This window comes from Mastomys coucha, unplaced genomic scaffold (assembly GCF_008632895.1).
Source record: "Mastomys coucha isolate ucsf_1 unplaced genomic scaffold, UCSF_Mcou_1 pScaffold11, whole genome shotgun sequence".
Taxonomy (NCBI): Eukaryota; Metazoa; Chordata; class Mammalia; order Rodentia; family Muridae; genus Mastomys; species Mastomys coucha.
This window is the reverse complement of record NW_022196893.1, coordinates 7460194-7486864: the sequence shown is the minus strand read 5'-3', so window position 1 is coordinate 7486864 and position 26671 is coordinate 7460194. Positions and strand designations below refer to the sequence as shown.

Genomic DNA, 26671 nt, shown 5'->3' with positions numbered 1-26671 from the left:
ACCCGGGCGAGCCTCTTTCTACAGGCCGAGAACGTCCTCACCCGCCCCTAGGTCGCCCAGCGCTGGCGGCCCATCCCCGCGCGCGCAGCGGCTCCTCCCGAGAATCCGCCTCAGCCGTGGCCTTCAAGCGCCAGTCCCCGTCGAACCTGCCGTCCGAGTGCCCTGACCACTAACGGCTGCTGACTCTTAGCCCGGCTCGAATCCCAGCCCCGCGGCCCCGGCTCATCCGCCCCGACTACTACCAAAGCCCCCAACCCCTCCTCGCCCTAGCTAGCCTCGCCCAGATAGCGCGGCGCAAAGAGATGGCGCGCTGTGATGACGCAACGCCTCGTACGGCCCCGCCCCCGCCCCGCCCCGGGACTCCGAGACTCGGCCGCACCGCCCGGCGTCAGCTCCCATTGGCTAAGGACAGGACTTTACAGTGGCGGCGGGAGAGTTCCCTAAACTCACGTTCGGGCTGCCATGGAGCGGCTTACGACCGTTCGCGCGCAGCTGCAGGAATGGGAGCGCGCTTTTGTACGGCTGCACGGGCGACGGCCAGCGAAGGTGAGATGGAGTTAGGGTCCGGTCAGGGGCGACTAGTGGGCACCCAGGCTCAGCCTGTGGCTGACAAGCTTCTCTCCTAGGAGGATGTGGAGACTGCACCAGAGGAGACCCGCGGTGAGCGCAGGGCTGGTGGACCAGGGATGGCGCGAATGTTAGTGGGTGTGCTCTTTGACCACCGACTTGTTCCTTCCCAGCGCTCTACCGTGAGTACCGTAACCTAAAGCAGGCAGTGCGTCAGGCTGACGATGGACATCGCGTCCAAGAGCAATCGCTTGCCGAGGCAGCTGAGGAGGTATATCACTTAATCCCACTCTCGCTGTCAGCGTTCTGTGGTCAAGTGGCAGGAACCAAGAGCATATGCAGCCATGCCTCCATAGAGCACAAAAATTGGGTGGCCGGGCCCTCCCATGCGGGTTAAGGGAAACTTTAGAGGCACTTCTGTGCCCATACCATCTTTTAAACTGGTCAAGGTCGCTACTATCTACTCCAGGCACCGAAGCCAAGCTGCTGGGGTCCCCACCTGAATCGAGCTGCAACGCAGAATACACAGTCTATGCCAAAGCAGAGACCACTGAGTTCTGTACAAGACTATGGGAAGAGGCTCAAAGCCAATCTGAAAAACACACTACAGGTAAGACGTGGAGGTGAACCCAGAACTGCCTTTGGCCCTTGGGTGGTTTGCCCTTCTATGTACACACACACACACAGAGGCTCCTGTAATAACTGGAGCTAGGTTCCTAACAGTGCTCAGGCATCTCCACTCTCAGCCTGTTGTCTGTCCCAAACTTCTGCAGTAACTCGGGTCCTGAGTTTCTACATGCTGTTCTGTCTTCCTAGGCTGGACTAACCCTGAGCAGAAAACTCCAGCCTCAGAAGAGATCCTTGTCCACAGTTCCCACCCCAAGGCTGCCGGGCTCAAGGACTGAATCTCCCTGTCCAGATGAAGCTAATGATGCACTTCCTCTGGTTCCTGAGCCCCAGCCAAGGCTAGGCCAACTCCAGCAGCTTCGGTCATCCCTGAGCCTGAGGTTGAGTTCCCTAGACCCTGGTTGGTTAGAGAGGTGTCACAACAGAGTTTCAGATCTTCTAGAGGTTCCAGGTGCTGGGCTTGGCCTGAGTGTGAAGGAGTCACAACCCCATCTGTCAGGCAAGGTGAATGACGTTGATCCTGACGTCCATTCAGAAGTATCGTCACAGAGCCCAGAGGCCCTAGCCCAACAGCCAGCCCACGTTTTGTCATGGAGCCCTGAATCCAGCCACAGTAAAGACAGGAAGCGGAAACGGAATGAGAAGGGGGAGGACTTTGCACAAGCCCAGCACAGCAGCCAAGCAGGACTCCTGGCTGAGGGAGTTGGGGCTACAGCACATGGGCAAGACCCTCCAGGAGAACTCACACGAGCGAATGCACCTCAGCCCCGCAAGTCCTCAGATCAGGCCAGGACAGAGAAGGCTAAGGGCACAGCTCACCTCCATGTCTCTCCTCGACCAGCTTCCCTAGACAGAGGGAACTATATTCGACTCAACATGAAAAACAAATGCTTTGTACGAGTTGGGGCCAATCGGGGCAGGCTTCTCCGTAAGCAGGTGAGCATGTGCTAAATGGAACAGGCCAGCCTTTCTTCTCCTCCCATCCACTCCCAAGTGATTCTTCCATTTGTGGCCCTTCCCCAGCTATGGAAGCAAAAGTGGAAGAAGAAACAAGCTCGGTTTGGGGAAGGTGGACCCAGGGCCACAGTGAAGGATACTTGTTTCCGGTGTGGGCAGTTTGGTCACTGGGCATCCCAGTGTTCCCAGCCAGGTAAGCCTCTCTCTGCTTTAAGTATTGGGTCATTTAACCATCACGGGTGCTAGGGAATCACGTACACAGATGAAAGGCTCCAGCAGCTCTTAACTCTGGTCCAGGCTCCACCCTGACCATCCAAGAGGAAGGTGACAGGGATGACAAAAAGCCCACTTCCACCTTGGAGGAAGGAGCACAGAGGACAGGCACCACTTCCTGTCACCACTCTGGTGAGTGAGGGGGAATGGGTGATGTGACTTGTGGCCATTATGCCAGGATGGTCTCTGTCTGTTCTGGGGCCTCCACATCCCCATCTCTTGCCTGTCTAAACAGGTGAGGAAGCAGAATCTGCTGGGCCAGAGCTACGGGTGCTTCGCTGCCATACCCCAGTGTCACCCCTCTACCCACCAGGGCCCTTGGGACAGGTAGCAGGTAAGTGAAACTTAATGGTCCAGACACTTTATCAACACATTGTAGTACTGTTCTGTTGCTCTGGGGAGACACCATGACCAAGGCAACTCTTTTTGATTGTTGGGTTTTTTTTGAGACAGAGTTTCTCTGTGTAGCCCTGGCTGCCTGGAATTTATAGACCAGGCTGGCTTCAAACTCATAGAGATCTGCCTGTCTTTGCCTCCCAAGTGCAGGGTTTAAAGGTGTGAGCCACCACTGTCCCCGCAACCACAGCAACTCTTATAAAAGAAAGCATTTAGTTAGGACTTGCTTACTGTTTCAGTATCTTAGTCTGTTATCATCATTGTGGGAAGTCGAAAGGTAGGCATGGTGCTGGAGAAGTAGATGAGACCTGTTCATCCTGATCCGTAGGCAGCAAGCAGAGAGACACTGGACCTGGCCCGGGCTTTTGAAACCTCAAAGCCCACTCCTAGTGACACACTTCATCTAACAAGGACATACCTCCTCATCCTTCCCAGACAGTTCACCTAGTGGGAACTAAGCATGGGAACATGAGCTTGTGAGGGTCCATTCTCATTCAAACCACTATAACTTGTGTCCACAGAAACCCCTGCTGAGGTATTCCAGGCCCTAGAGCAGCTCGGCCACCAAGCCTTCCGCCCTGGGCAGGAGCATGCAATCATGCGGATTCTTTCTGGTGAGTATGGCTGCCTAGGAACTGCGCCAGGCTGTGTCTAACCAATTGAGCCTCATAACAGCCTCTTGTCCTATCCAGGCATCTCCACTCTGTTAGTGTTGCCCACGGGTGCTGGAAAGTCTCTGTGCTACCAGCTTCCTGCACTGCTCTATGCCCAGCGAAGCCCCTGCCTCACATTGGTGGTCTCTCCTCTCCTGTCACTCATGGATGACCAGGTATACGGACAGGCTGTCAGTACCTGGAAAGTCTGAAGCTGATAGCTCTCATATCCCTACGTGCTTCTAGTTCCTTAAACACACCAGCTGACCTCTTTCTGAGGGTGACACAGCCTAATGCCCAGTGTTCTCCATCTAGTTCCTTACCTCTGCCTTTTCTCCCAGGACCCAGTGTCAGATGCATTTGTTTCAGGAGGGCTAAGTATCTGAGAGAATTCAGGGGGAAGAGGTTAGGTTGTGTTGGACTCTGACAGCTTTGTATTTACAGGTGTCCGGTCTGCCTTTATGTCTGAAGGCAGCCTGCCTCCACTCAGGTATGACCAAGAAACAACGAGAATCTGTCTTGAAGAAGGTCAGGAGGGCCCCTATGGATGGGGGGGGGGGGGGGGGGGGGGGGGGGGGGGGGGGGGGGGAAGTGGGCACCCATTGACACAGTGTCTATAACTCTCTTTCTTCCCTGCAGGTACAGGCAGCTCAGGTGCATGTGCTGATTGTGTCCCCAGAGACCTTGGTGGGGTGCGGGACTAAGGGTCCTGCCAGCCTCCCCCAGGCCGCGCAGCTACCTCCAATTGCCTTCGCCTGCATTGATGAGGTCCACTGTCTCTCTCAGTGGTCACATAATTTCCGGCCCTGTTACCTCCGTGTTTGCAAAGTGAGCTTTTGTCTGGGTCAGGGTGGAGGCGGACTGGGCCCAGGTGAGCTAAGTGGTTGAGCACTATCCCTGGTTCAGGTACTTCGGGAGCATATGGGTGTGCGCTGCTTCTTGGGTCTCACAGCCACAGCTACGCGAAGCACTGCTTGTGATGTGGCCCAGCACCTTGGCATAGCTGGAAAGCTTGAGCTCAGTGGGTTAGCCAGCATCCCTGCCAATCTGTACCTCTCCGTGTCCATGGATAGAGACTTAGACCAGGTACGTATGTACATACCAGGGACCCCGTCAGAAGCCCCCAAGCTGCCATGTTAATCATTCCTCATTACTAGGCTCTGGTGACATTGCTGCAAGGTGACCGTTTTCGTACCCTGGATTCAATTATCATTTACTGCACTCGACGAAAGGATACAGAACGGGTGGCTGCACTCCTCCGCACCTGCCTATCCATGGTGAGAGATTCAAGGCCGAGAGGTAGGCACATGCAAGGTTTGCCACCTAGGGACCCTTTCCTCTGCGTGCCTGCTATGATCTCGTCAATTGTTCGTATACCTTCTCTGCAGGTTGTGGCCCCGAGGCTCTAGCTGAAGCATACCATGCAGGCATGTGCAGCCAGGAACGGAGACGAGTACAACAGGCCTTCATGCGGGGCCACCTGCGGATTGTAGTGGCCACAGTGGCATTTGGGATGGGACTGGACCGTCCAGATGTGCGGGCTGTGGTGCACCTGGGACTGCCTCCAAGCTTTGAGAGCTACGTGCAAGCTATCGGCCGTGCAGGACGTGACGGGAAGCCTGCCCATTGCCACCTGTTCATGCACCCCCAGGTTGGCAACCCCATCTCCCCAGACCCAGGGGTTCTACTATTCTTATGCCACTTCAGCCCCAGCTGCTCTCTTGTTTCCTGTCAGCTGCCACTCTGGGCCCAAGTGTGATAGCTCTGTGCATATGACTGTCCCAATGCAGAGTGAAGACCTCTGGGAACTGCGCAGACATGCCCACGCTGACAGCACTGACTTCCTGGCCGTGAAGAAGCTGGTGCATCGCGTGTTCCCACCCTGCACGTGCAGCCAGAGGCCTATGCCCAGATCCCCACTTCAGGAAGTCGAAGAGCACAGTGGCCAGCAAACATACCCTATACTGGGACAGGCCTGCCCGGGCCATAAGCGGGCACTCCCAGTGCAGTCTACAGTACAGGCTCTGGACATGACAGAGGAGGGTAAGGAGCCAGGAGGGGCAGGATACGGGTTACAAGGAGAGGCTGTTGCCACCTCTCCTGAGCCTTTCTCTGCCTCTAGCCATTGAGACTCTGCTGTGCTATTTGGAACTACACCCTCGGCACTGGTTGGAGCTGCTGCCGTGTACCTATGCCCACTGCCATCTGCACTGCCCTGGGGGCCATGCCCAGCTACAAGCTCTGGCCCACAGGTAAGCATATCTCACCCCAGGGTGAGGATAGAGATAAAGAATCAGGGCTGCTGGCCACATGCTCCTTTGTTCCTTGGGCACAGGTGTCCCCCTCTGGCTGTGTGCTGGGCCAAGCGGCCACCTAAAGACACAAGTCAGGGCAAGAGCTCCTTCGAGTTTGACGTGGTGGAACTGGCAGACTCAATGGGCTGGGAGTTGGCCTCTGTACGGCAGGCTCTCCACCAGCTGAAGTGGGACCCAGAGCCAAAGAAAGGTATGCCCACCACTAGCCCAGGCTGGGTCGTGCTAGCCAGCTGTTCACCTCCGACTGACGCGCTTGCCAACAGGCGCAGCGCAGGGCACTGGAGTGCTTGTGGAGTTCAGTGAGTTGGCCTTTCACCTGCACAGTCGCGGGGACCTGACAGATGAAGAAAAGGACCAGATCTGTGACTTCCTCTACAACCGTGTGCAGGCTCGTGAACACAAGGCCCTGGCCCACCTACACCAAATGTCCAAGGCCTTTCGAAGGTGGGAAGGAGGTAGGCAGGGCCTAGGGCATCCACTATGACCCCATGGGCAACTCTTGACAGGTTTGTCTCATCCCCAGTGTGGCCTTTCCCAGTTGTGGACCCTGTTTAGAGCAGTCAGATGAGGAGCACAGCAATCAGGTGAAAACCCTGGTCAGCTACTACTTTGAGGAAGAGGAGGAGGAGATTGTGAAGGATACTCAGGGTCTAGAACCTGGGCAGATCCAGGTAAGTGCCGCACCTCTGAGGACAGTTCCTAAAGCCTGGGACAGTGACATGCCCCCATTCAACTCTGAGCCCACGGTCCAATCCCTGCTTGGCCCAAGGTTTCCTTGGCTTGCTCGGGGTGTGGTTTTATGTGACATGCTGTCCTCCCACAGCTTCAGGATTGGGAGGACCAAATTCGCCGTGATATCCGCCAGCTCCTGTCCCTGAGGCCAGAAGAAAGGTTTTCAGGAAGGGCTGTGGCCCGCATCTTCCATGGCATTGGTGAGGGCTATGGGGTCGCCTGACGTCAGGAGGGCTTGGGCACTGGAGCCAGCTGAGTCCTCAGGCTTGTGTTTCTGCTCCCCCTAGCAAGCCCATGCTACCCAGCCCAGGTGTATGGGCTAGACCGGCGCTTCTGGAGAAAGTATCTACACCTGGACTTCCGTGCCCTGATGCACCTGGCTACAGAAGAGCTCCTGCTCAGAGGCCGATGACCACCTTACAAGGGAGGGTCAGAGGGTGCCAGGCAAACCAAGGCAGTGATGTGGCCATCGCTGACTTGTCAGGCAAAACCTGCTGGCTGCAGGGAGGGGATAAGAAGATCCAAAATGCAGATTAAAAGGCATCCAGTAATTTTATGTGCTTTCTGGTGACACAGCCCTCAGTTTGAGGACAGCTGCATTTCCTGGGTCCTAGACATCCAGGCCATACATAGCTTTATTGGCTTTTTGGACAGCCCTGACTAACATCCAGCTCAGGTCAGGTTACTGGGTGCCAAGCGGAGATCCAGAACAGGCAGGGCTGAGAGTACAAGGAAGGCAGCGAAGCAGAGATGTGGGCCCAGGCCGTCAGCCAGCACTCCAGCCAGGGTACCCGGTAGCAGCTTGCCCAACAGTTCCAGGGTGGCCAGGAAGCTGTAATGTGTGGCCTGGGAATGATAATGCAGATCAGGGCCTAGTGACTCCCTACACCTACACTCCCTGGGCATCCCTACCCAGCCCTCTTACCTGCAGGGCTCTGGGTGCCAACTGGCTACAGTGCATCATCACAGTGAATGTGGCAGTGGTGACCACACCCCCCAGAAATTGCTGTAGACATAGGCTCAGCAAAGCTGCCCCTGGAAGAACAAAGAAAGGTCAGTGGGACCCCAAGTTTCTGCCCCTCCCAATATCCTCAAGACTAACCTCTCACCTCTCGTGACTGTGCCAGCATCTAGACTGGCCCCTGGGCTGTTGAGGTGGAAGAGCAGAACAGTCTGGCAGGCCAGACCCCCAAGGCGAAGCTGCAGCACTGACCTCAACAGGGTTAGTGGCTGCCTAGGGCAGGAATCGAGAGACACTATGGTAAGATTGCCTGGGACACGGGTAGAGTTGAGGATCATCAGGCTAGGATTGGGGAGTGCTTACCAGTGCCTGGCCAGTAGAGCCCCGCCCAAGGAGGAGCCAACAATGGAGCAGGTCACAGCACCCAAGCCACTCCATAGCCCCAAGTCTGAGGCAGAAGCACCATGGTCCAGCAGGAGAAGTGGAAACAGGCTGCCAGCACCCTGCTCACCTACAGGAGACCGTAAGCAAGGATGGCCCCATTCTTTCTTCCAGGAGCCTCAGTACTCCAACCAGTCAGGCCCCTGGTCCCCTTCACTTCACGGGCCCCAGATGTTAGAAGAGAAAGGACTGGGCATTGGCTGGAGCTGAGAGAAGTTCAGAGGTGAGACAAAACCATGCTACAGAGCTCTGTCTGGGCTGAGACTCCAGAATAGGGCAGTCCCTAAGTGGGTTTCAGGGCCCTAGGGACCAACATGGAGTTAGGGCTCCAAGCTTGATGTTACCTAACTCCAGGCCTCACTCACCCAGCTTGTAGGTGAGCACAAAGCCTGCTGTCCAGAGGGTCCCAGGCACAGCCAGCAAATCTTGTAGAAGATAGGAGGTGTGAGGTGTATGCTCAGAGGCCTGAGGCCAAGGCAGCCTTCCCAAGGCTGGTGCAGCCCAGGCTAAGGCAGCAGCCAGCCAGTAGGTGGTAGCTAGGAGCAAAAAGAGCAGTGGCCAAGAGAGGGTGGGGAACAGGACCAACAGTCCACCCCCCGCCAGTGCTGACCCCAGCTTGTAAGCGACCACCTGGACAGTGTTCCCAGGTCCCAACTCCTTTGGCTCTAGGAGTTGCACAGCGAGTGTGTCCAGAGCCACATCCTGCACTGCTGCACCCAGATTCAGCAGCAGTAGCAGCCCCATCACGATGTTGGGTAGCCCTGTCTGGCCATCTTGCGGAGGAGGCAACACAGCCAGCAGTCCACACACCAGGCCCAGGGACACTGTGCTGAGTGTTAACCAGACCCGCGGGGTGCCCCGCCTGTCCACCAGCGGTGCCCACGCCAGCTTTAACAGCCAGGGAGCATACAATCCCTTGGTCAGACCCACGCGCGTTAGGGAGAGGCCACGGGCCCGCAGTAAAATGGGAAGCAAGCTGGACTGTAGTCCATACGGCAGACCCTGCACAAGGTAGAGGCCGGCCAGCGGCAGCAACTTCCCATGCATGGCCAGTTCGTGGTGGGATCGGATGGCTCAGGATGAACGGTTAGGATCTGGTCCTCCTACATAGAGCCGGGGACAATCAGGCTGGAATCCTGACACGCACACTGGGGCCCAGATATCCCGGAAGTACGGAAGCTGCGAGAAAAATGCGGAGCGACAGATAGGTCCTATCGCATGGTGGGCCTGCGGTGTTGCACAGCCCATAAATACCAGCGTGCTTTGCGCAGGGGTCAGGCCAGGGGAGAGGCGGGGCAACCTGGGCTGGGGGCGGGGTCAATTCCCCGTTAGTCCTCAATTGGCTTAAAACCCGAGCGCCTAATATCAAGCAGGTTACAGATACCTTCGCAGATCCGGAACATCTGCTCTGGCGCCCCTGGTGCCAAACCTGGACAGCCTGCTGCTCGTATTCCCAGCAGGCAGGCGTCTTCCTGTCTGCTCAATGGTTACCAGACTCGTTCCAGAAGAAGCATCTCTTTCTTTTCTTTTTAGGTGTTGTTTTGTTTTGTTTGGGGGCGGGGGGAGTGATAGATGGACAGGGTCTCTTTGTAGCTCTGGCTATCCTGGAACTTACTTTGAAGACCAGGCTGACCTCAAACTCAAGATCTTTCTGCCTGTCTCCCAAGTACTGGGATTAAAGGCATGTGCCACCATGCCCAACTCCTGAAGCATTGCTAATACTCAGCTCACGGAGGAGTCAATACTTTGCCCCACAATGCATTGCTCCCCATATCTTGCTGAGACTGTGGCTTCAGAGCTGCCCCCCCCCCCCGGGTCAATGACCACAGAAGCAGGAGTTTTGTGGGAAAGGGCAGACCTAGTCAGCTGTTGCCCATGATACCACCTTCCTTTGCAGTATTCATGGAGGTAGTAATTCTGACCCTGCAGGGAAGGCTCATGCTCAGTCTCCCCCATTTCAGAGTTGTGCCCTCCCAAGTCCACAGTAAGCCTGCTAAATGAGACCTGGGGTTATGAATTGACCCCATAGAAGATAATTGGATGGTACTGCTTTTGTTTGGACACTGTCCAAGTCCTAGCACCCTGGCACTGCCTTGCTTCCATTGAGGGGCTACCCTGTCACTTTCAGATAGTCTCATATCTAGAAAGTGGGTTCTACTTTGGGGCATGTTTGTAAACCCCTATAATTTCGCTATTCAGGCTGAGGCAAGAATGAGTTTAGGTTGACCTGAATACCTTAGCAAGACCATGTCTTAAAATTGAAAAAGAGTGGCAGGCAGGATAGAGTTCAGTGGTCCTAAATTCAATCCCTAGTACCATAAGACTTAGGGGAGGGAGGACTGCTTTGCCTACTTCAGAGGAGTACTGAAGACCAAACAAGTGAATCCCAGCAGTGTCTACTGTGCACAGGGGCTCATCCCTTCCTGAGCCTCCCACTCCAGGATGTGTCCCTCCATTAGCACACATCTGCCCCAAGGGTTCCTAAATGTGCTTTGCAAAAGAACCTCCCCTGCTCTGCTATGCCCAAGCCCTTGCTGTCAGTCCTAACTTGGTTGTAAGAGCTGAATAACTTCGTCCTGTGGCTGGCACAGGAAGTGCCAGAACTAGGGACACATTGCTGTGTGTGTCCCAGAGAAAGATTATTGTTTCTGATGTAACCTCTAAGATCTCTTTCCCCTGCAATTCCCTGAAACCTCATCCCTTCCCAGTGGTTCTGGAGTGGCCCTAAAAGGGTTCCACATCTGCCTTCACACTCTTTACTACTATGCTAGTTGGTTTTATTTACCCAATCATCACATGCCCCCCACTGAAGACCATAATGAAGACCTAGCACACAGATGCACCTGTCTCAAGCCCAATGGATGAATGACAATCTGGAGGGCCCTTCCTTCCCTAGGATCTGTCCTTAAGAACTCCTCTAGACGCAGTTTCCAGTGTCCCTTATGTGGAGTCCGTGGGTCTACACAAAGCCAATCAGGTAAGTCAAAAACTGGGGTCACCCAGGCAGCCACTTCAAATCAGGCTGACACCCAGCTTTATTAGGGACCTGCAGGGCAAGTACCCAGACCCTAGGCGAAATCAGAAATACTGAGGGCTCCCAAGGACCCTCAGTTTGCCGAGTCAGAGAGCATCCAGTGTGGCCCCAGCAGTGGCTTCAAGAGTACTCATGAGTGAATTTTGCATGGAAGTGCCTCAGTTTCTCCAGCAGCAGCCGCAGTTTCTCCATGGGGGGCAGAATGGTCATCCTGGAAAGGACAAATGGTCAGTGTGGAGCACGGGCTCGTTAGTGGCAGGGTCAACACATCCCAGGTCTCACCGGAAATGATAGGTGCCCTCCTGCTGTCCAAAGCCACTCCCAGGTACCACACAGATGCCAGTCTCTTCCAGGAGGCACAGGCAGAAGAACATGTCAGGGGCCAGGCCCAGTTCCTGAGGGTCAGTAGGGTGGTCAGGTCACAGCCTGGAACCCAGGCACACACCTTGCTCAGCCCCCACATGGCCCACCTGAGCATTCCCCACCTGAGCGCGCTGCACAGCTTTCAAGGGCAGCTGCACTCGAGGGAAGGAATACATGGCGCCTTGCACTGGGTTGCAGCGGATCCCGGGAGCCTCGTTGAAGACCTGCTCTGTGAGTTTAGCCTTGGCTGCCAATTCAGCCAGCACCTCCTGCCTCTCCTGCAGTCACAGGAGGTAATTATGGATCAATGTGTCCCTCTATAGTCCCACCCAAAGCTGGGTCACCAGATATCTTTGGCCTGGCCTGGTCTGCTCACTGCTTGAAACTGCTTGAAGGACGGATCGGAGGGTGTTGGTGGACTGACCACCATGTCCATCAAGGCCTGGCCCGGCACTGGTGGACACAGCCGCACGCTCATCAGTTTCCCCATTTGTTTCTGCACCTCGGAATCCATGTTCACCACTTCCACATAGCCACCACGAAACCCGCACCTGCCCAGGGGAGAGTGAGTTGAGGCTGGTCTGGGAAGAGGGTGCTGCGCCCTGGCAGTGATTAAGAGTCCTCCACCCCTCCCACCCTCACCACCACCACCACCACCACCACCTGTGCCTGTACGCACTCGCCCATGTAGCCCTTAGAGACTGAGTGGAAAGAAGCAAGCTCCTGCTGCGTGGCATATGGTGGCCCCATCTCCATGAGCACCTTCTTGAATGAATGGAACTGAGAGCCCTCAGCATATACATTGTCCTGGTATACCTGTAGGGGTGGCAGTGTCATTCAGGCTGGGGGCTGAGCTACTGCTCACCGCTATGTGTGCCCCTGTGTGTACCTCATCAGCCATCAGGAAGAGTCCCTCTTTGAAAGCAAAGCGGATTACGGCCTCGATGCACTCACGGGTCTGCACCTGCCCTGGAGTGTGAAGATGCAACACTGACTGGAAGGTCAGCCACGGGCAACAGAGAACCAAGCCCAATTGTGCTCAGGCCAGGCGCACTTTGGGTAGGAGAGCAAGGGCAGGTTCTGGAGGAAGAGGCGGGGCTGACAGGAGGAGCACTGTGAGGCGGAGCTAGCGGGGAAGAGTGAAACCACAGGGGGCGGAGCAGATAGGTTTACCAGTGGGGTTGCCGGGGTTGATGACGCACAATACGCGAGGGCAGCACCGGTCACGTGCCTGGCACAGAGCGCGCCGCAGCTCTGCGATGTCCAGAGCCCAGGCGCGCTCTTCGTCCAGGTAGTAGTCTACTTGCACAGCGTCTAGCTCAGCCAGCGCAGCTGAGTACAGTGGGTACTGAGGAATGGGAATGAGTACACCCGTTCGTGCACGGCCCTCGCCAGCTACCAGCAGCTTGAGCACTGTCTGTAGGCAGGATAGGGAGCCCAGCGTTAGTGCAGCCAGGGTTGTACACCCCACCCCGCCCCCACCGCCGCCCTGTACAAACGCTGCTGCACCAGACTCAGCCCCATCTAGCCTCACACATAGTGCTACTCTGCCCTGCCCTGCCCAGGCCTGGTCTACCCTACCACGATGGCATCGCTGGCCCCCGTGGACAGAAATATGTTGTTCGGGTCTGCAGGGATGCCTCCGTCTCTCCTCTCAATGTATTGCGCCACATCCTCCCGGATCGGCTGGATTCCAGAGCTAATGCTATAGGCACCTGAAAGGGGACAAGCTAGTAAGGTGGGCCAAGTCCTGTAACCTCATCCCTCCCTGCCTCTCCTTAAGGCTTAGACTCCACCTAGAGCTGGCACTCACCCAGGCTGTGGCCCCCACATGCCTGCAAGATGCGTTCTGCCCTTCTCTTGGCATCCTCTGGGAAGTCGGGACTGCTCAGAAGATTGGGGTAGACACAGAGGGCCAGGACCTGGAAGAACCAAGTACTGAGTCCAGAGCAGCTGGGGGAAGGAGGAGGAACCACAAAAGCAGTAAGCAGCCTAACCTGGCGGAAGAAGGTGATGGGTCTCTGCCCCATGGCTTGTGCATCCCCAATATTGGCACGGATGACTTCAGTAAAAGGCTTCTTCACACCCTGAGAAAAAGGAAGCAGGCAGGGAGATCGAACACAACCACCCTACTGCCTTTGTCCTACATTCCACTAGGCTGGGGACTAACTCAGCAACCCAAGTTTAGTAGAAGGGCAGTAAGTGGCCCAAGGCAATACCTGACGCAGCTCCTGCTCCAGCTCCAAGGCACGCTGCACTATGGGTCCTCGAACTGCATACTCCACCCTCCTTACACATGGGTTCATAGTATCCAGAGTTAGCACCTTCCGCTTCAGCCCATTCTGTGAAGCCTGGCTTTGACCATTCACTGGTGAGGCCATGACTGCTCAAACCAGGCAGAATGCTGGCTCAGGAAGAAGGGTCCAGTGGGGAATCAGGGCTGGAAATGGGGAAGTCTGCGTGAGGTAAGACACCACCCTCTCCACTGCAGCCTTCTGGCCCTACTGAAAGGGGCAGAAAAGGCTGAAGGAACTGGAGCACCCTGAGCCCCGCCCCACCAGTCTGGGCACAGATCTGCCCTAGGGAGCCAGAGGGAGTTGGTAAGGCAGCAGGCGGGGCTTGGGGCGAGGCCCAGTGCCGCCTAGTGTCCCTATGAGGGAGCAGGAGACCCACTTGGGGAGTAGGGACAGACGGATGGTTCGACATTTGACACACTGGAAACTGGGAGAACAGAGCACTCAGCATCTGGGCCTATTAAGAACAGAACAGGGACTACTGGAGATTCACCCCAGCAAGGCCCAGCTGAGGCCTAGTCCTCTCAGGCCTGATACACACCCCATCTTTACTTAAGCAAGTGGACTTGTCTCCTAGGTAACTAAGCCAGGCCTTAGGAATCTGGGGAACACTGGGGGAAGGGAGAAAGATGTTCGGTCTCTAGGTTCCATGGGGACTGAAAGAGTGCTATGGTTGGACCTTGGTCCCTGATGAGCCACTGCAAAGGTTTAGGGGGAAGGGAAGAGACTGGAGACGGGGACAGCTAGTTCTGGACACACCTCACCCTGGACTGCCCTCATGCCCTTTCAATACACATCAGCCTGAGGGTGCCCTTAGGCCCACAACCCAGGCCAAGGGTAACTAAGTCCCCTTCCCTGCTGCTTCTGATTGGTAGAGAGAACAGGAAGTGGGCTCTGATAGGCCCACAGTACCCCACTCCCACTGCCTTCCAGAAAGCTTATAGACTTGCTCAGCCCTGGTCCTCTAAGCCCTTGGACCTATCTATGGCTCAGGCTAAGGGCTGGGGAGAGTGACTTCTAAGCTGGGCAGCAGGCAGCTAGGAAGGCATGAGGTGAGCCTTGATCCTTCTGACCCTGGAGGCTGGAAGAGATACCACAGGAGGCCCTGGGATGGGGACACACTCACCTCTGATCTCTTGGCTCTGATGCCACAGTAGCCTCCCAGCTCAGTGGCCTTTCTCTGACCCTCAGGACACAGCACAGATTAATATAGGCTTGGCCCTGGCAGAACCTGCCACTTCCTGCCTCTTACCAGCAGGGCCCAAGTAGCAGTGGTAGCAGGTGGACTTCAGGCAGCGGCACAGCCCTACTCTAAATTTAACCAGCAGTCACCACCAACCCCCCCCCCCCCCCCAGCCCTTCCAAGGACACTAACCCTCCAACCACAGGTGCTAGAGGAAGGACAGACCCTGAGGATGGATACCAGGCTGACCAGGTCAGTGCCCATGTGACCTGGTAGAGATGGCCATGCAAAGACAAATGCAATGGCCATGATCTAGAATTGCCTTCTTCCCTCTAGCTTGAGGCCCCTAAAGGGCCCCTCTCACTCTGATACATTGTCCCTAGCCAGCACAGGCCGAGTGGCCAATTGCTTGTCACCTATACCAGCACAGGCGGAAGCTGGCAGACATGCCCCAGGATCAGGGCTTCATGCCAGAAACTGAGACCATGACCCTGGAAGGCACCTAACCAATGTGAGCCTGTTTCACGCTGCTGGCCCTGCCCCGGTACTGTGGGAAACACTGTATCCCTTCCAGCCAGGGTCCCTGTCCCCCTCTGCATGGTCACCTACTCCATCATCCATGAATAGATTTTTCCAAAGTGTCCTACTGCTTTCAGGAAAGCAAAGGGTTACAGAGGAGCCTCCAAGAAGCTGAACCAGCTAGGAGAGGTGGAGGTTAAAGCTGGGCACCTTGCCTATGGCCTCGAGCTTCCCTCAAGCCCCAGCATGCACCCGTCTACAGGTGTGGGCGCTCCTGGGCATGGGTGGCTCCTAACCAGTGAGACACATGGGAAGGCTCAGTGGCAAACAGCCTTTATCAACAGTCACAAAATAAGCAGTCTGTGGCCTGAGGCCCATAGGTAGAGCTCTGCATAGTCCATCCCTGAGCAAGGTGACCAGTGTCCTGGGCTGGGAGGGGGATGGAGCTCTGGGCCGGCTCCCCTACAGCACTGGGGTATGTGCTGAAGTGGGTCACCAGGCCAGAGATCCTGAGGAAGCCTCTGGCTGGGCATGGGGTTGAACCCTGCCACACTGAGGAGTTACATTTCACATGAGCGAACAGCATGGCCTCTTCTCCACAGACGCCTCCTCTGAGGGAGCCGTGAGCTTGAGTAAGGGTGGGTCCCCACTTGTGCTAAAGCCACAGTCAGCCTGGGAGGTCTCAGTGTCAACAGACAGGCCAGGTTCAAAGGTCTCAGGCCCTTCAGGGGCAGGTCGCTGAAGCTTTGCTGCTGCTCGCTGGCGTTTAAGTTCTGCCAGTGTGTGGTGGGCCTTGTCCCGGACGAGGGCATCAGGGGCACTGCTCTCCTCAGGACTCAGATGGTAGGAGACACTCCGATCTAGACGCTTGGAGTACAGGTGTCTCCCTGGGGGCGCCCCTACTTGGCCATTGTGTGGTCTGGTCACCTCAGGGCTGTCGTCCTGTGGACAGAGCCAGGACCCCAGAGCCATCAGAGGGCGCTTGTTTTCACCCACACCAGCCTTGGGCTTCAAGTTTGTGTGAAGTGGTAGTAGACAGACAGACATGAGAGTTGGGGGGTGAGCAGCACACACCTGAATGGCACTAGCCCATCTAGAAGCACGAGATCACTGGGCCTACCACCTCCACAGGGGGCTAGTGAGGATAGAGGACTAGGCACTAAATAATCAGATCACACACCAAGACTGCTCCAAATGTGAGAAAGTACAGAGGCTGCATGCTCACCTCTGGGGGCTGCAGTCGGAGCTCGGCATCTGTCTGCCTGTCCTCATCCTCTAGAGGTTCTGGACTGGTGAGTGGAGGCTGTTGCCACACAATGGCCTCTTGGGCATGCTCCTTGCGATACAAGTTGGTGCGATGTGTCAGGCTCACTCGTCTCACCACCTTCCTGGGGTGGGGGAGAAAGTTGAGACATCACCATCTGTCTCACAACCAATTCCCACAGATCATACTGAGGCTCCACCACCAGCTGATGTCCATGGGGACAAAGCCTAGGTCTCAGCAAGTGGACAGTGACCACAGCAGGAGGCTTACCCACGGCTGCCTGCACTAGAGGTACGGCGGCGCAGCAGGGAGCGCTGGCGGCCCTGGGCCCGCAGGAGTGCATCTTGCTTGTGCTTGAGCTCCAGCAGTTTGGCTCTTACCTCCTCGTCACCGCATACATCTGAGGAGAGATGGACAGAGGTGTCATGGGCATGTTCATGGCCACTCCCTTCCACCAGATGTAGGCAACCCCACACTCACCGAGGGGTGTCTCGTCCACCAGAGATTTTCCATTCAGATCAGCCCCATGTGCCACAAGCAATTCTACCAGGTGTACCTGCAGGCAGCCAGCAGTAGCTGCTTGGCTGAGGGCTCTAGCGAGAGCTAGGAACCTACCCTCTCCCTGCTCCTGAGCACACTCACCTGGCCCCAGTAAGCTGCAGCATGCAGAGGCTCCCAGCCATCATGGTCCTTAGCGCTCAGGCTGGCTCCTTGCTCCAGTAGCAGGGTAGCCACCTCACTGAACCCATTAGCAGCAGCGATGTGCAGCTGAAGGCAGACCACTCAGCCCTGAATCCCTGAACCCCTTCCAAGTACCTGCCCCAGGACAAACACCCCCAAGTGCCTGAGTTCTCACCAGAGTAGCCCCATGATCCAAAGGGTCATTGAGGTTGGCCCCAGCATGCAGGAGGTTCTGGAGGTCGTTGAGCATGCACAGCTCTGGCACTGCCCGGGCCTCCTCAATGCCGTCCTGGGTGATACCTGAGAGGCAAGCTGGCTCAGAGAAGGCGTGACCTAGGGCGCCACCCCTTAGGCAGGCACAGCACACTCACCACGGTTGGCCATGGCAGTCTCAAGGCAATCCAGCGTCTGCTCATCCTCACACAGGTCGTAGGGCATATTCCCATCAGTGTTGACTGCAAGGAGATCTGCACCACTGCAAGGAGAGAGAGCACCAGCCTCAGCACCACAGCAGCGCCTCAGTCCCCTGCAGCAGCTCCTCAGTCCCCTCAGCGGAGGCCTCAGCACCACAGCAGCTCCTCAGTCCCCTCAGCGGAGGCCTCAGTCCCCTGCAGCAGCTCTCCCCTCAGCGGAGGCCTCAGTCCCCTGCAGCAGCTCCTCAGTCCCCTCAGCGGAGGCCTCAGCACCACAGCAGCTCCTCAGTCCCCTCAGCAGAGGCCTCAGTCCCCTGCAGCAGCTCTCCCCTCAGCGGAGGCCTCAGTCCCCTGCAGCAGCTCTCCCCTCAGTGGAGGCCTCAGCCCAGCACTGTCCTTGGGAAGGACAGGAAGGCAGGAAGGAGGAAAACAAAGCCCAAACTTCTTCAAGAAAAGCTGGCCTGGGTCTGACTACTATCCCCTCCCAGACCCCATCTTCAAGCTAGACTTAGCAATCTCTATCCAACCTGTTGTCTTTATCCATCCAGGCTTCAGGTTTACAACACCCATCTACCCCCTTAAATATAGCAGAGGCACTTGCAGATGTGCAAGGGCTCTGGGGCACCCAGAACACAGAAGCATGCCTATGCATGGTGGAAGAACAGACCCAAAAGGATGCCTGCAGTTCAATACCAGCTTCAAAAGGAGCCCCAGGGACCTGCTAGCTACATACCCCTGATCCATCACCAAGGAAGCTGTGTGTGACACTCATCTGTCCACACAAGGATGACCAAGCTTCTATACCTGACCAATGGAGAAGTCCCTGAATCTATGAGCCCACTTGCCTCCTCTGCTCTACCTCAGGGGTAGAGGCCTCGTTTGTACCCAGGCACTTCCTCCTAGACACAGCTGGCCTCCTCGTTCCGCTTCCCTCCTTACCAAGTCCATCCTCAACACTGACCACATAGCATTTGACTATGGAGAGGCCCTTGGTCCAGAGCTGGAAGTCTAGCCTGCCAGGCAGGCCAAAGAACACAGTGAACATACTCTTCCCTCTGGGATCCCAGGTAGGGTTGACAGAAGAGGTAAGGACAGAAGAAGTGACCAGATGGGTCACTTGAGCTATCATGTGGACACCTAGCAGGTCCTACCGTGAAATAAGGAGTTCCACCAGATGCAGATGGCCACAGGTAGCTGCAGCATGCAGAGGTGTCCAGCATTCACTGTCTCGAGCATTGACATCAGCCCCAGCCTCCAGGAGCTGCTGGGCCATCTCTTGGAAGTCATCAATGCAGCACTGCAAACAAGCAACCTAAGCCCCATACCCTGACCCCAGCTAGGCCAGGCAAGCCCTGCCCACTCCTGCAGGCGCTTACCTGGTGCAGTGCAGTCAAGCCATCCTCATTGGCCAGGTTGGGGCTAACCCCACTGGTAAGAAACTGTTGGACTGCAAGAAGAGGAAGGCAGGAAGGGTCCGTAAGAGATCCCAGGTGCCTCTTCCTTCAGGCCCCAGAAGTTACAAGCATGGGGGACAGGGAAGGAAAGAGAGCCCACTAAGGTTAGACTTGACTTTGAACTAGGCAGATTCCAGTCAGAGACAAAGGCAGGGCCTGGGGGGTGTGCAGTAGTGCCAGGCCATGTGTGCTCTAGGAGCCTGGGCCTGGCCAACACCCACTCACTCCATCTCTAACCAGAAATGAACAACGCTGTCTGTCTCTCCAAGGATGGGGCTTGGAAGGCATGCATAAAGGGAAAGGATTCATGGGACATGCTGTTGAAAGGCAGTGATGGCTACCAGCTCAAGTATTAGACTACTCTGCAACCCCCAGTGTATCTACCTGTGGTCCAGTCCTCCCATAACCTGAGTTTCCTCACAGAAGGACCTCCTGCCCCCACCCCCTCTATTAAGGACAGTTCACTCTCAGTATCAGAGCTGTGGCTGGAGCCCAGGAGCTGGAGATAATTCTAGGCCTAGTTCTGAGCCAACTCAAGGCAGAGCCACACCCAGACAGATGGGAGTGCCTGCTTTGCTCTGCCCTGGGACTCACCTTCCTCCAAGTCGTTTCGGGCAGCAGCCTCCAGAAGGGCAATGCTGGGAGGGAAGCGGACATGCTTCCGAGGCCCGAGGCCAGCCACCTCCTTCCATGCTCGCTCCCCATGGCCCTTCTTGCCATGGGCTTCCTTCTCAGCCTGGGCCCACATCTTTACCTGCTGGGCACGTCGCTTCTGGGCATGCTTCAGCCGCTCCTGGGTGCTCATCCTGCCTACCATGGGCATCTCTGCCAGCAGCTCCAGGTGCTCGGCCATGGTGGTGGATGTCTGCCCACAGGGTGTTTGGGGGCACCACGATTTGGGTTTGGAGAGCCAGGACAAACCTGAAGGGTGGGGCAGTTGGCTGGACTGGCACCCTTGGGGGCATCCCCTTTCTAAGGCTTGGTGCCCTCTGTCCCTGGCAAGGCTGAGATGGGAGGCCCCACACTGTGACCAGGCCCAGCTGCCCTAAGGGGCAGAGCCCAGCCAGAGAGGGCAGGGTGGCATGGGGTGGGGAGGAAAGTGTGTAAGTGGGGATGCCTGCAGTTGTTCCCCAGGCAGGACGGACACCTCAAGTGTTCAGCTGGCAGGGCTTCTGTACACAGCGCCTCGCCTTCCTCTTGGGGTCAGGGTGCACAGCCTGTGGAAAGTAGCCCTAAGACCTGGCCGGCCTCAGTCCAGGGTCTGAAGCTAATTACCCAGATAACAAAGTCTCAGCTTCCTGGCACCCTGCCTAGGACAATGGAGGGCAGGGCCAATCAGCAGCAAGCCCCTGGCAGCCCCTGGGAACCTCTGCTCTTCTTCCATGCTGGCTGCCCTCAGTCCTGTGGCTGGTTTTTCAGTCAGCACAACTAGGTCTAACAAGCTATGGCAGCAAAGGTCAGGGAGTATGGTCAGTCCTGGGATTCCAGTTTCCGGCGTCCAAGGGTGACAATCTCTATGCAGCTAGGAGACAGGAGTTCTGTCAATATTTTCTCAGGGGAACCTCCCCTTCCGGCCGAAACACACACCTGAGGAGTATATACGAATAAGGAAACACATCAAGGTCATCTCATGGGACGAGGTTCCAGGGGAGCCCTGTGTGGAACCCACCCTCTTCCCCCAGCACACTGAAAGTCAACAACATATTGGGGAGAGGGGCGTTGCTCTGCCTTACTCTTCCCCACCTAATTAGGGAAGAGGAGGACACGAGGTATCTCAAGGCCTACTTAGCCTTTTCGGAAAGGGTTGTGCAGGCTAACAGTAAAGCAGAGCTGGGCTGGGCTGGGCAGGTTTCTTCCCTGGGCTCTACAGGGGTAGCATGAAGGTTTGGCAGACTCTGCTTACTGAGCTCCTTGCAGTCTGCCATCTGCCTTGCTGCCATCAGGAGGCCAGCTCAGTCCAGTCACTATATCTGCTACACAGAGTGGCACTCTGATCAAGTCAGGGGGACCCTAGTATCCTCAGGAAGAGGAATTAGGAGCTGTCTCCCCTGCCACCATCATTAGACAAAAGGAAAGATACCCTGATGTCCTTGTCCTATAGAATAGAAATCAACCCAAGGACAGCAACCACTTCTCAATTAGAAAACACACTGGCTTCTGTTTCTCACCTGAGCACATGTGGAGACAGCTCTCTGGCTGCTGCACAAAGATAAGCAAGGCTTCCAGCCACTCCAGACTGCCCAGGAGGCCCTGTCTTCCCCAATACATAGGCCTTAACCCTACTGGCCCACCTTCATGGTCTGTTTGAAATGTGCCTGAGGTCAGGTCAGACTCTTGTGTGATCCGGGATAGGACCACAAGGGGCCCCAGTAATCATTTCAGTGGGCATGCAGCCCACTGAAATGATTCTTATTCTAAGGGTTTTCCAGCCCAGCTCATAGCAGGCTGAGCTCTAAGCGTTAGCTTCTGATTCCAGGAGCTGTCTACCTGGCTTTCCCTCAGAAGCCAGCCTCAAAGGGAACAGGCCAGCTAAAAGCCAGTGGGCTCTTCTGAAGTTCTAGAAGAGACCAGCTCTTCTTGCCTATCTGAATCTTGGCTGACCCAGCTGGACCCAACTAAGGTGTGGCTCTTCTCCTAGCCTGCCAGAGTCATGAAGACAGATAATCTACCAAGGCCTGATGACCAGCGCAGCAGTTCTACCACATGGTCACAACACCACCAAAACCAAAACCGGGCTGAGCAGGGCAGCTCCTGCTTGCCTCCGCAAATCCTTCCCAGAGTCTCTCTGGAATGTAAAGTAAGATAATTTGGTTGATTTACCCCAGAACTGGGCTTCAGGCTTAGCTGAGCTGAACCAGGAATGTGGAACCCAGCAAGGACTTTGACCTCTATCCCCATCCTTCAGCCTGAGCACCACTGGACTGACTCAGGCTAGAGTGCCCAACACGGCAGCTGACTTTCACCCTACAAGACCAGCACCCTAACCCCACGCAATTCTCTGCAGTTCCAATGAGAACACAACCAACTACTCGGGGCCCTCTGCTTCCCTACCCTTCCCCCACTATATAACCCCCTTTCAGTAAGCACTTACTTCATCCTCAGTTTATACTCAGGGAAACCAAGCGATGATAGCCATTGCTACATTAAAAAAAAAAAAAAAAAAAAAAAAAAAAAAAAGACAAAATCTATTTTGCTGGCTGAGAAAGCTACAGGAACTGATTCAGGCAGGTCTAAGTACTCCAGACCCAAATGAAGGGCATGCTGGGACAGCCCTGACCACCAAGAACATCTTTATTGGATGCCCGAATGTTCCCCACTGTTATACAATGACAGCTTCCCATTCCGTGTGTGGTGAGCACTGCCTTTTTATACCACATGGTATCTGTAGTGAACCCAGACCCTGACAGCCATTAAGGGCCTAAACACATGGGAACAAGGAATGACAAAGGTGGAGGCAGGTGACCCAGAAATTGGGACAAAGGATAGATGTCTAGAGAAAGGACAGGAGAGAGGAAAGGAAAGGGAGGGAAGGTTCAGAGAAGAACTTCGAGTGGGAAAAACAAAAACAGTGCACCTGCTATAGGCTCATATATGCACAGGAAAGCACGCACATCACACCTCTCTGAAGGTGCATCTCTAGACTTCGAATCTTTCTCTCTGATACCATCCACTGGGACATCCTCCCACAGTAAAGCTCATTCAGCAAGCCAAGGAAGCAGAGAGGAGTAAGCCTTCCCGTCTCTGGCTGCACATCACAAGGGGAGCTGGCAAGACGGTGGATAGCAATGGGGCATCTGATCAAAGAGACTCTGGCCATGGCAAGATGACATCAACCAACAGAGTTTATTTGCTCTGTGGCAGGAAAGTACCTCCCTAAACACCTACAGATAGGAGGCAAGCAGAGATTGATTCTGTAGATTGATGTTTATGTATTCATTTCTGCCATGAGTCAAAACAGATGAGTGGCTGAAGAGAGGGGCTTCGACACACTGACATAGATGCAGAAGCTGACAGGACTCTAGGTAAATGAGTTCCTCTTCCTTCTCACATCCAGAAAGGCTGTCTAAGAGTGGAAATGGCACACATGAATCTCAGTGGTTTGATGGCTATCCAGAGAGCACAGGTGAGGATCAGCAAACCCTGCTAAGCCACTGGGGAATGTATGGACAGAAGGAAGCTCTAGCCCCATGGTTTATACGCTGGGTCCACAGGCTGTGTGCCTGACCTCAAAGTTGAAAATTGTGGTCACAATAACTGTGGCTCACAGTTCAGGGCATCTGCCATGTTCTGTCAAGCCCAGTTCTAAGAAGCTCACTCCTATACTGTACTGACAGACACAAAGTACCTGGATGCATCTGGCCACCCACTGCAAGCAACACTGTAAAATAAAACAATGGAAAAGCCTGGCCACTGATCAGAGGAACATAACTAAATGAGCCCTACAAGGTTTTATGGAGAAGGTTCCTAATACACTGTGCTGGTTAGTTTCTATCAAGTTCACACAAACTAGAGTCACCTGGGAAGAGGGAACCGAGACAAAGCCTGCCCACTCTGGCCTGTGGGGTATGTTCTTGACTGCTGAGACATGGGAGGACCCAGCCCACAGTGGGCAGTGGCACCCCTGAGCCCGTGGTCCTGGGTTAGATAAGCAAGCAAGCTAAGGAAGACACAGAGATCAAGCCAGTAGCAGTGTTCCTCTGTGGCTTCCCTAGATGGTGGGCTCTCTCAAATTGTTTCTGGTCATTATTTTATCCCAGCAACAGAAACCTAAGTAGGATATCATGATATGATGGAAAGAACTCTAAGAAATAGTGTTTGTTCAGTTGTGAAAAAAAGATATAAGATCAGACTGGGAGATGGCTCAGCAGTTAAGAGCACTTACTGATCTTGGCAGAGGACCTAGGTTCAGTTCCCAACACCCACATCAGACAGATCACAGTTGTAACTCCAACTCCACAGGATTTAAAGCCCTCTTCTGGACTCCAAAGACATTGTACACACTCACACATAATTAAAAATAAATCTGCTGTGTGTGATACACAACTTTAATCCCAGCACTCAGGAGGCAGGAGGATCTCTATGAGTTTAAGGCCATCCTGATCTACAGAGTGAGTTCTGGACCAGCCAAAGCTACATAATGAGACTTGTCTTCAAAAACAAACAATATATTTTTAAAACATATTAAAAAAATAAAGGCTGGAAGCCAGGTGGTGGTGGCATACACCTTTAATCCCAGCACTCAGGAGGCAGAAGCAGGTGGATCTCTGTGAGTTTGAGGCCAGTCAGGTCTACAGAATGGGTTCCACGCCACCTAGCTCTACACAGAGAAGCTCCGTCTTGAAAAAACAAGCAAACAAAGGCTGGAGAGATGGATCAGTATCTTTGAGCAGTTAGGAGCACTGGCTACTCTTCTAGAAGACCTAGGTTCAATTCCCAGCAACATATAGTGACTCAGAACCATCCATACCTGCTGCCCTCTTCTGGCTTCTGGGAGCACTTTGTACAAGTGATACACATATAGACAAGAAGGCAAAACATTCATACACATAAAAATAAATCTTACAACAGCAGTCTTTTGGTTTTTCGAGACGGGGTTTCTCTCTGTAGCCCCGGCTGTCCTGGTACTCACTCTGTAGACCAGGCTGGCCTCGAACTCGGAAATCTGCCTGCCTCTGCCTCCCAAGCGCTAGGATTAAAGGCGTGCGCCACTACCGCCCGGCTCTACAACAGCAGTCTTTAATAAAAGTTCAGAGTGGGGCACAGTGGTAAGCCCGAGATCCTCAGCAACCAGTGGGCCTGAGGTGGAAAAGACTGCTTGAGCACCTGAGCCCATCCGTGGAAATGCTGATGCCATCTCCACAACAGTGCCGCTCTATACTGGAGTACTTGTCTAGTATTCACAAGGCCTGGGGCCCATCTGCACTACTACACATACATACACAAGGTAACAGCATGCCCATGTATAGTTGTAAACATGAGACGGAGACACAAGAAAAAAAGGAGAAATGGGAGCAGGTATGGGGAAGTACTTGTGCTTGATACAATGTAGTTGACTGAACTTGGACCACATGAAGATTACTCTGTAGAAACTATGTTAAGAACTCTGTACTGAGCAAGGTGAGTGTAAACTGCCCCCTGCACCTGGAGGAAGAAAAGCACACTGGGTAAGAAAAGGACATGAATACAGGTAAGGCCATCTAGCCAACTATGCAAGGCTCTTATCTTCTCATGCTATGGGAGTTGAGAAGGCCCTCAAACCAATGAGACACAATTAGACAGTAGAGACCGAGGGGGGTGAGGAGGTAGGGCAAGGAGATAGTCCACAAGCAGGAAGTGGACAGGAAGACAGGAAATAGTAGAAATTAGAAGGAACAGGTCTGGGAACAACAGAAAGCTACAAGGGAGGAAAGGGCTAAGAAGACAGATGGAGGAGGGGCTCAGAAAGAGGACTGGTGGCAGTTAGAGAGGTCCTAAGGAAGTGCCCGAGTGGAAGTGGTCATCATGGGTACAGGCAGAGACCATCAGCCTATAAGGAACTGGGTGGCAAGGAAGACTCCTCAGAACACATATGGAAAAAGAGGCCCACAAAGGGCAAACTGGGGAAGGACTCAAGTGCTAGCAGTGAAAAGTTCCCTGGGAAACAAGAACCTCTCTTCACACCACAATAAACTCCAGACAGCACACGCATGACCGTAAGAAAGAGACAGCACACACACACAGAGTACACACACACACACACACAAAGTACACACATAGCCTTAAGAATGAGAGCCAAAAGAGTACAAGAAGGAAGAAAATGTTTCATATTCCTAACACACACACACACACACACACACACACACACACACACAATTTTCTAAACATGACACAAACCCCCAAAACTGAAAGGAAGCCCCCCCAAATCCAATTACACTTAGTTTTCAAACAATCTGCATTATAAACAGGAGACAAAAGAAAACCTACAAGGTGTACAAGGTATGGTGGCTCACGACTGTCATTTTAGAACTCAGGAGGCTAAGCTATGAGGGTCCCTGTGAGTTCAAGGCCAACCTGGGCAGGAATAAGACTCTAGTGTTAACAACCAACGATAAACCCTACAAGGTCTGAAGTAATGCCTTTAATCCTAGCCTCGGGAAGCAGAGGCAGGTTGGATCTCTGTGAGTTCTAGGCCAGCCTGTGTACATTCTGAGACTCACTGGACCTCGGGCCTCGCAGAAGCTCTCACAGATCTCAGCATGCTGAGAGCAGAGCCCTGCAGCTCCCCAGCAGCCTTTCAGAGGAGTGGCACCTTGCAAGGGAACCCCTCATTTAAGCATTGGCTTAAATGGGAAGGGAGCTTTTGACCTATACACCACATGTCTTCAAGGCCTGAAACCCAGCAACAGCTTTAATGGTTACCAATGAATGAGCCCATATCCTCGTTTCTTAATGCTGCTCCCACTCCACTGGCATTCCCCCCAGTGGGTTACCATCTCACCCCAAGAGCTCTTTGTTCCTTGCTATACTTGCAAAGCACTGCCTCCTCCTCTCCCTAGAGTCTTAGC

At 54.5% G+C, this 26671-nt stretch overlaps 5 protein-coding genes across 7 annotated transcripts in view; 1 reads left to right on the top strand and 4 right to left on the bottom strand.

The window, feature by feature from the left end:
* Nucleotides 1-417, bottom strand: part of Lrrc14 (leucine rich repeat containing 14) — a 4506-nt gene extending 4089 nt beyond the window's left edge. The window contains exon 1 of one of the 2 annotated variants that reach the window (XM_031347830.1): nucleotides 3-417. The gene's annotated coding sequence lies outside the window, so the exon portion shown is untranslated. The remainder of the gene's footprint in view (nucleotides 1-2) is intronic. The other variant, XM_031347841.1, reaches the window with a different exon arrangement.
* Recql4 (RecQ like helicase 4) lies at nucleotides 257-7071 on the top strand. 2 transcript variants are annotated; one of them, XM_031347775.1, is made up of 22 exons: nucleotides 257-546; nucleotides 627-660; nucleotides 741-838; nucleotides 1037-1177; nucleotides 1384-2130; nucleotides 2218-2344; nucleotides 2449-2556; nucleotides 2660-2758; nucleotides 3342-3434; nucleotides 3513-3649; nucleotides 3918-4001; nucleotides 4113-4301; nucleotides 4380-4559; nucleotides 4631-4772; nucleotides 4862-5124; nucleotides 5264-5516; nucleotides 5596-5725; nucleotides 5809-5978; nucleotides 6052-6232; nucleotides 6312-6459; nucleotides 6612-6720; nucleotides 6808-7071. In XM_031347775.1, exons 1-22 carry the CDS (start codon nucleotides 463-465, stop codon nucleotides 6930-6932), a joined length of 3642 nt encoding a protein of 1213 aa, XP_031203635.1. In that variant the 5' UTR covers nucleotides 257-462; the 3' UTR covers nucleotides 6933-7071. The 2 variants fall into 2 exon arrangements, with proteins under 2 accessions (XP_031203635.1, XP_031203641.1); XM_031347781.1 differs by having other exon boundaries at nucleotides 627-749.
* Mfsd3 (major facilitator superfamily domain containing 3) lies at nucleotides 7050-9423 on the bottom strand. The gene is made up of 5 exons (XM_031347868.1): nucleotides 8288-9423; nucleotides 7845-7992; nucleotides 7630-7754; nucleotides 7446-7555; nucleotides 7050-7366 (listed from the first exon to the last, which is right to left on the bottom strand). The coding sequence occupies exons 1-5, from the start codon at nucleotides 8967-8969 to the stop codon at nucleotides 7193-7195; spliced, it is 1239 nt and encodes a 412-aa protein (XP_031203728.1). The 5' UTR covers nucleotides 8970-9423; the 3' UTR covers nucleotides 7050-7192.
* A 1489-nt stretch (nucleotides 9424-10912) lies between these two features.
* Gpt (glutamic--pyruvic transaminase) lies at nucleotides 10913-15513 on the bottom strand. Its single transcript, XM_031347766.1, has 12 exons — nucleotides 14740-15513; nucleotides 13539-13759; nucleotides 13317-13406; nucleotides 13133-13241; nucleotides 12901-13034; nucleotides 12493-12736; nucleotides 12209-12288; nucleotides 11999-12135; nucleotides 11696-11870; nucleotides 11442-11597; nucleotides 11239-11351; nucleotides 10913-11167 (listed from the first exon to the last, which is right to left on the bottom strand). The coding sequence occupies exons 2-12, from the start codon at nucleotides 13698-13700 to the stop codon at nucleotides 11077-11079; spliced, it is 1491 nt and encodes a 496-aa protein (XP_031203626.1). The 5' UTR covers nucleotides 13701-13759; nucleotides 14740-15513; the 3' UTR covers nucleotides 10913-11076.
* A 119-nt stretch (nucleotides 15514-15632) lies between these two features.
* Ppp1r16a (protein phosphatase 1 regulatory subunit 16A) overlaps nucleotides 15633-26671 on the bottom strand; it is a 23719-nt gene continuing 12680 nt past the window's right edge. The window contains exons 2-11 of the mRNA XM_031347758.1: nucleotides 19722-20714; nucleotides 19050-19120; nucleotides 18825-18970; nucleotides 17632-17735; nucleotides 17436-17560; nucleotides 17222-17347; nucleotides 17060-17135; nucleotides 16850-16979; nucleotides 16541-16703; nucleotides 15633-16257 (exon numbers count right to left, since the gene is read on the bottom strand). Of these exons, the coding sequence (XP_031203618.1) occupies nucleotides 15883-16257; nucleotides 16541-16703; nucleotides 16850-16979; nucleotides 17060-17135; nucleotides 17222-17347; nucleotides 17436-17560; nucleotides 17632-17735; nucleotides 18825-18970; nucleotides 19050-19120; nucleotides 19722-19980 (1575 nt within the window). The 5' untranslated portion in view covers nucleotides 19981-20714 and the 3' untranslated portion in view covers nucleotides 15633-15882. The remainder of the gene's footprint in view (nucleotides 16258-16540; nucleotides 16704-16849; nucleotides 16980-17059; nucleotides 17136-17221; nucleotides 17348-17435; nucleotides 17561-17631; nucleotides 17736-18824; nucleotides 18971-19049; nucleotides 19121-19721; nucleotides 20715-26671) is intronic.

What these genes read in the sequence shown, in the direction of transcription:
- Recql4 (XM_031347775.1), top strand. Translation starts at nt 463, where the DNA reads ATGGAGCGGCTTACGACCGTTCGCGCGCAGCTGCAGGAATGGGAGCGC. An exon ending in TGTCACTCATGGATGACCAG is followed by an intron (nt 3,650 to 3,917) that starts GTATACGGACAG and finishes TTGTATTTACAG; the next exon opens with GTGTCCGGTCTGCCTTTATG. An exon ending in CTACAAGCTCTGGCCCACAG is followed by an intron (nt 5,726 to 5,808) that starts GTAAGCATATCT and finishes CCTTGGGCACAG; the next exon opens with GTGTCCCCCTCTGGCTGTGT.
- Mfsd3 (XM_031347868.1), bottom strand. Translation starts at nt 8,969, where the DNA reads ATGCATGGGAAGTTGCTGCCGCTGGCCGGCCTCTACCTTGTGCAGGGT. An exon ending in TGCTGGCACAGTCACGAGAG is followed by an intron (nt 7,556 to 7,629) that starts GTGAGAGGTTAG and finishes TTGTTCTTCCAG; the next exon opens with GGGCAGCTTTGCTGAGCCTA. An exon ending in TGGCACCCAGAGCCCTGCAG is followed by an intron (nt 7,367 to 7,445) that starts GTAAGAGGGCTG and finishes TATCATTCCCAG; the next exon opens with GCCACACATTACAGCTTCCT.
- Gpt (XM_031347766.1), bottom strand. Translation starts at nt 13,700, where the DNA reads ATGGCCTCACCAGTGAATGGTCAAAGCCAGGCTTCACAGAATGGGCTG. An exon ending in ATGTGGGGGCCACAGCCTGG is followed by an intron (nt 13,035 to 13,132) that starts GTGAGTGCCAGC and finishes GTCCCCTTTCAG; the next exon opens with GTGCCTATAGCATTAGCTCT. An exon ending in TCTTCCTGATGGCTGATGAG is followed by an intron (nt 12,136 to 12,208) that starts GTACACACAGGG and finishes CCACCCCTACAG; the next exon opens with GTATACCAGGACAATGTATA.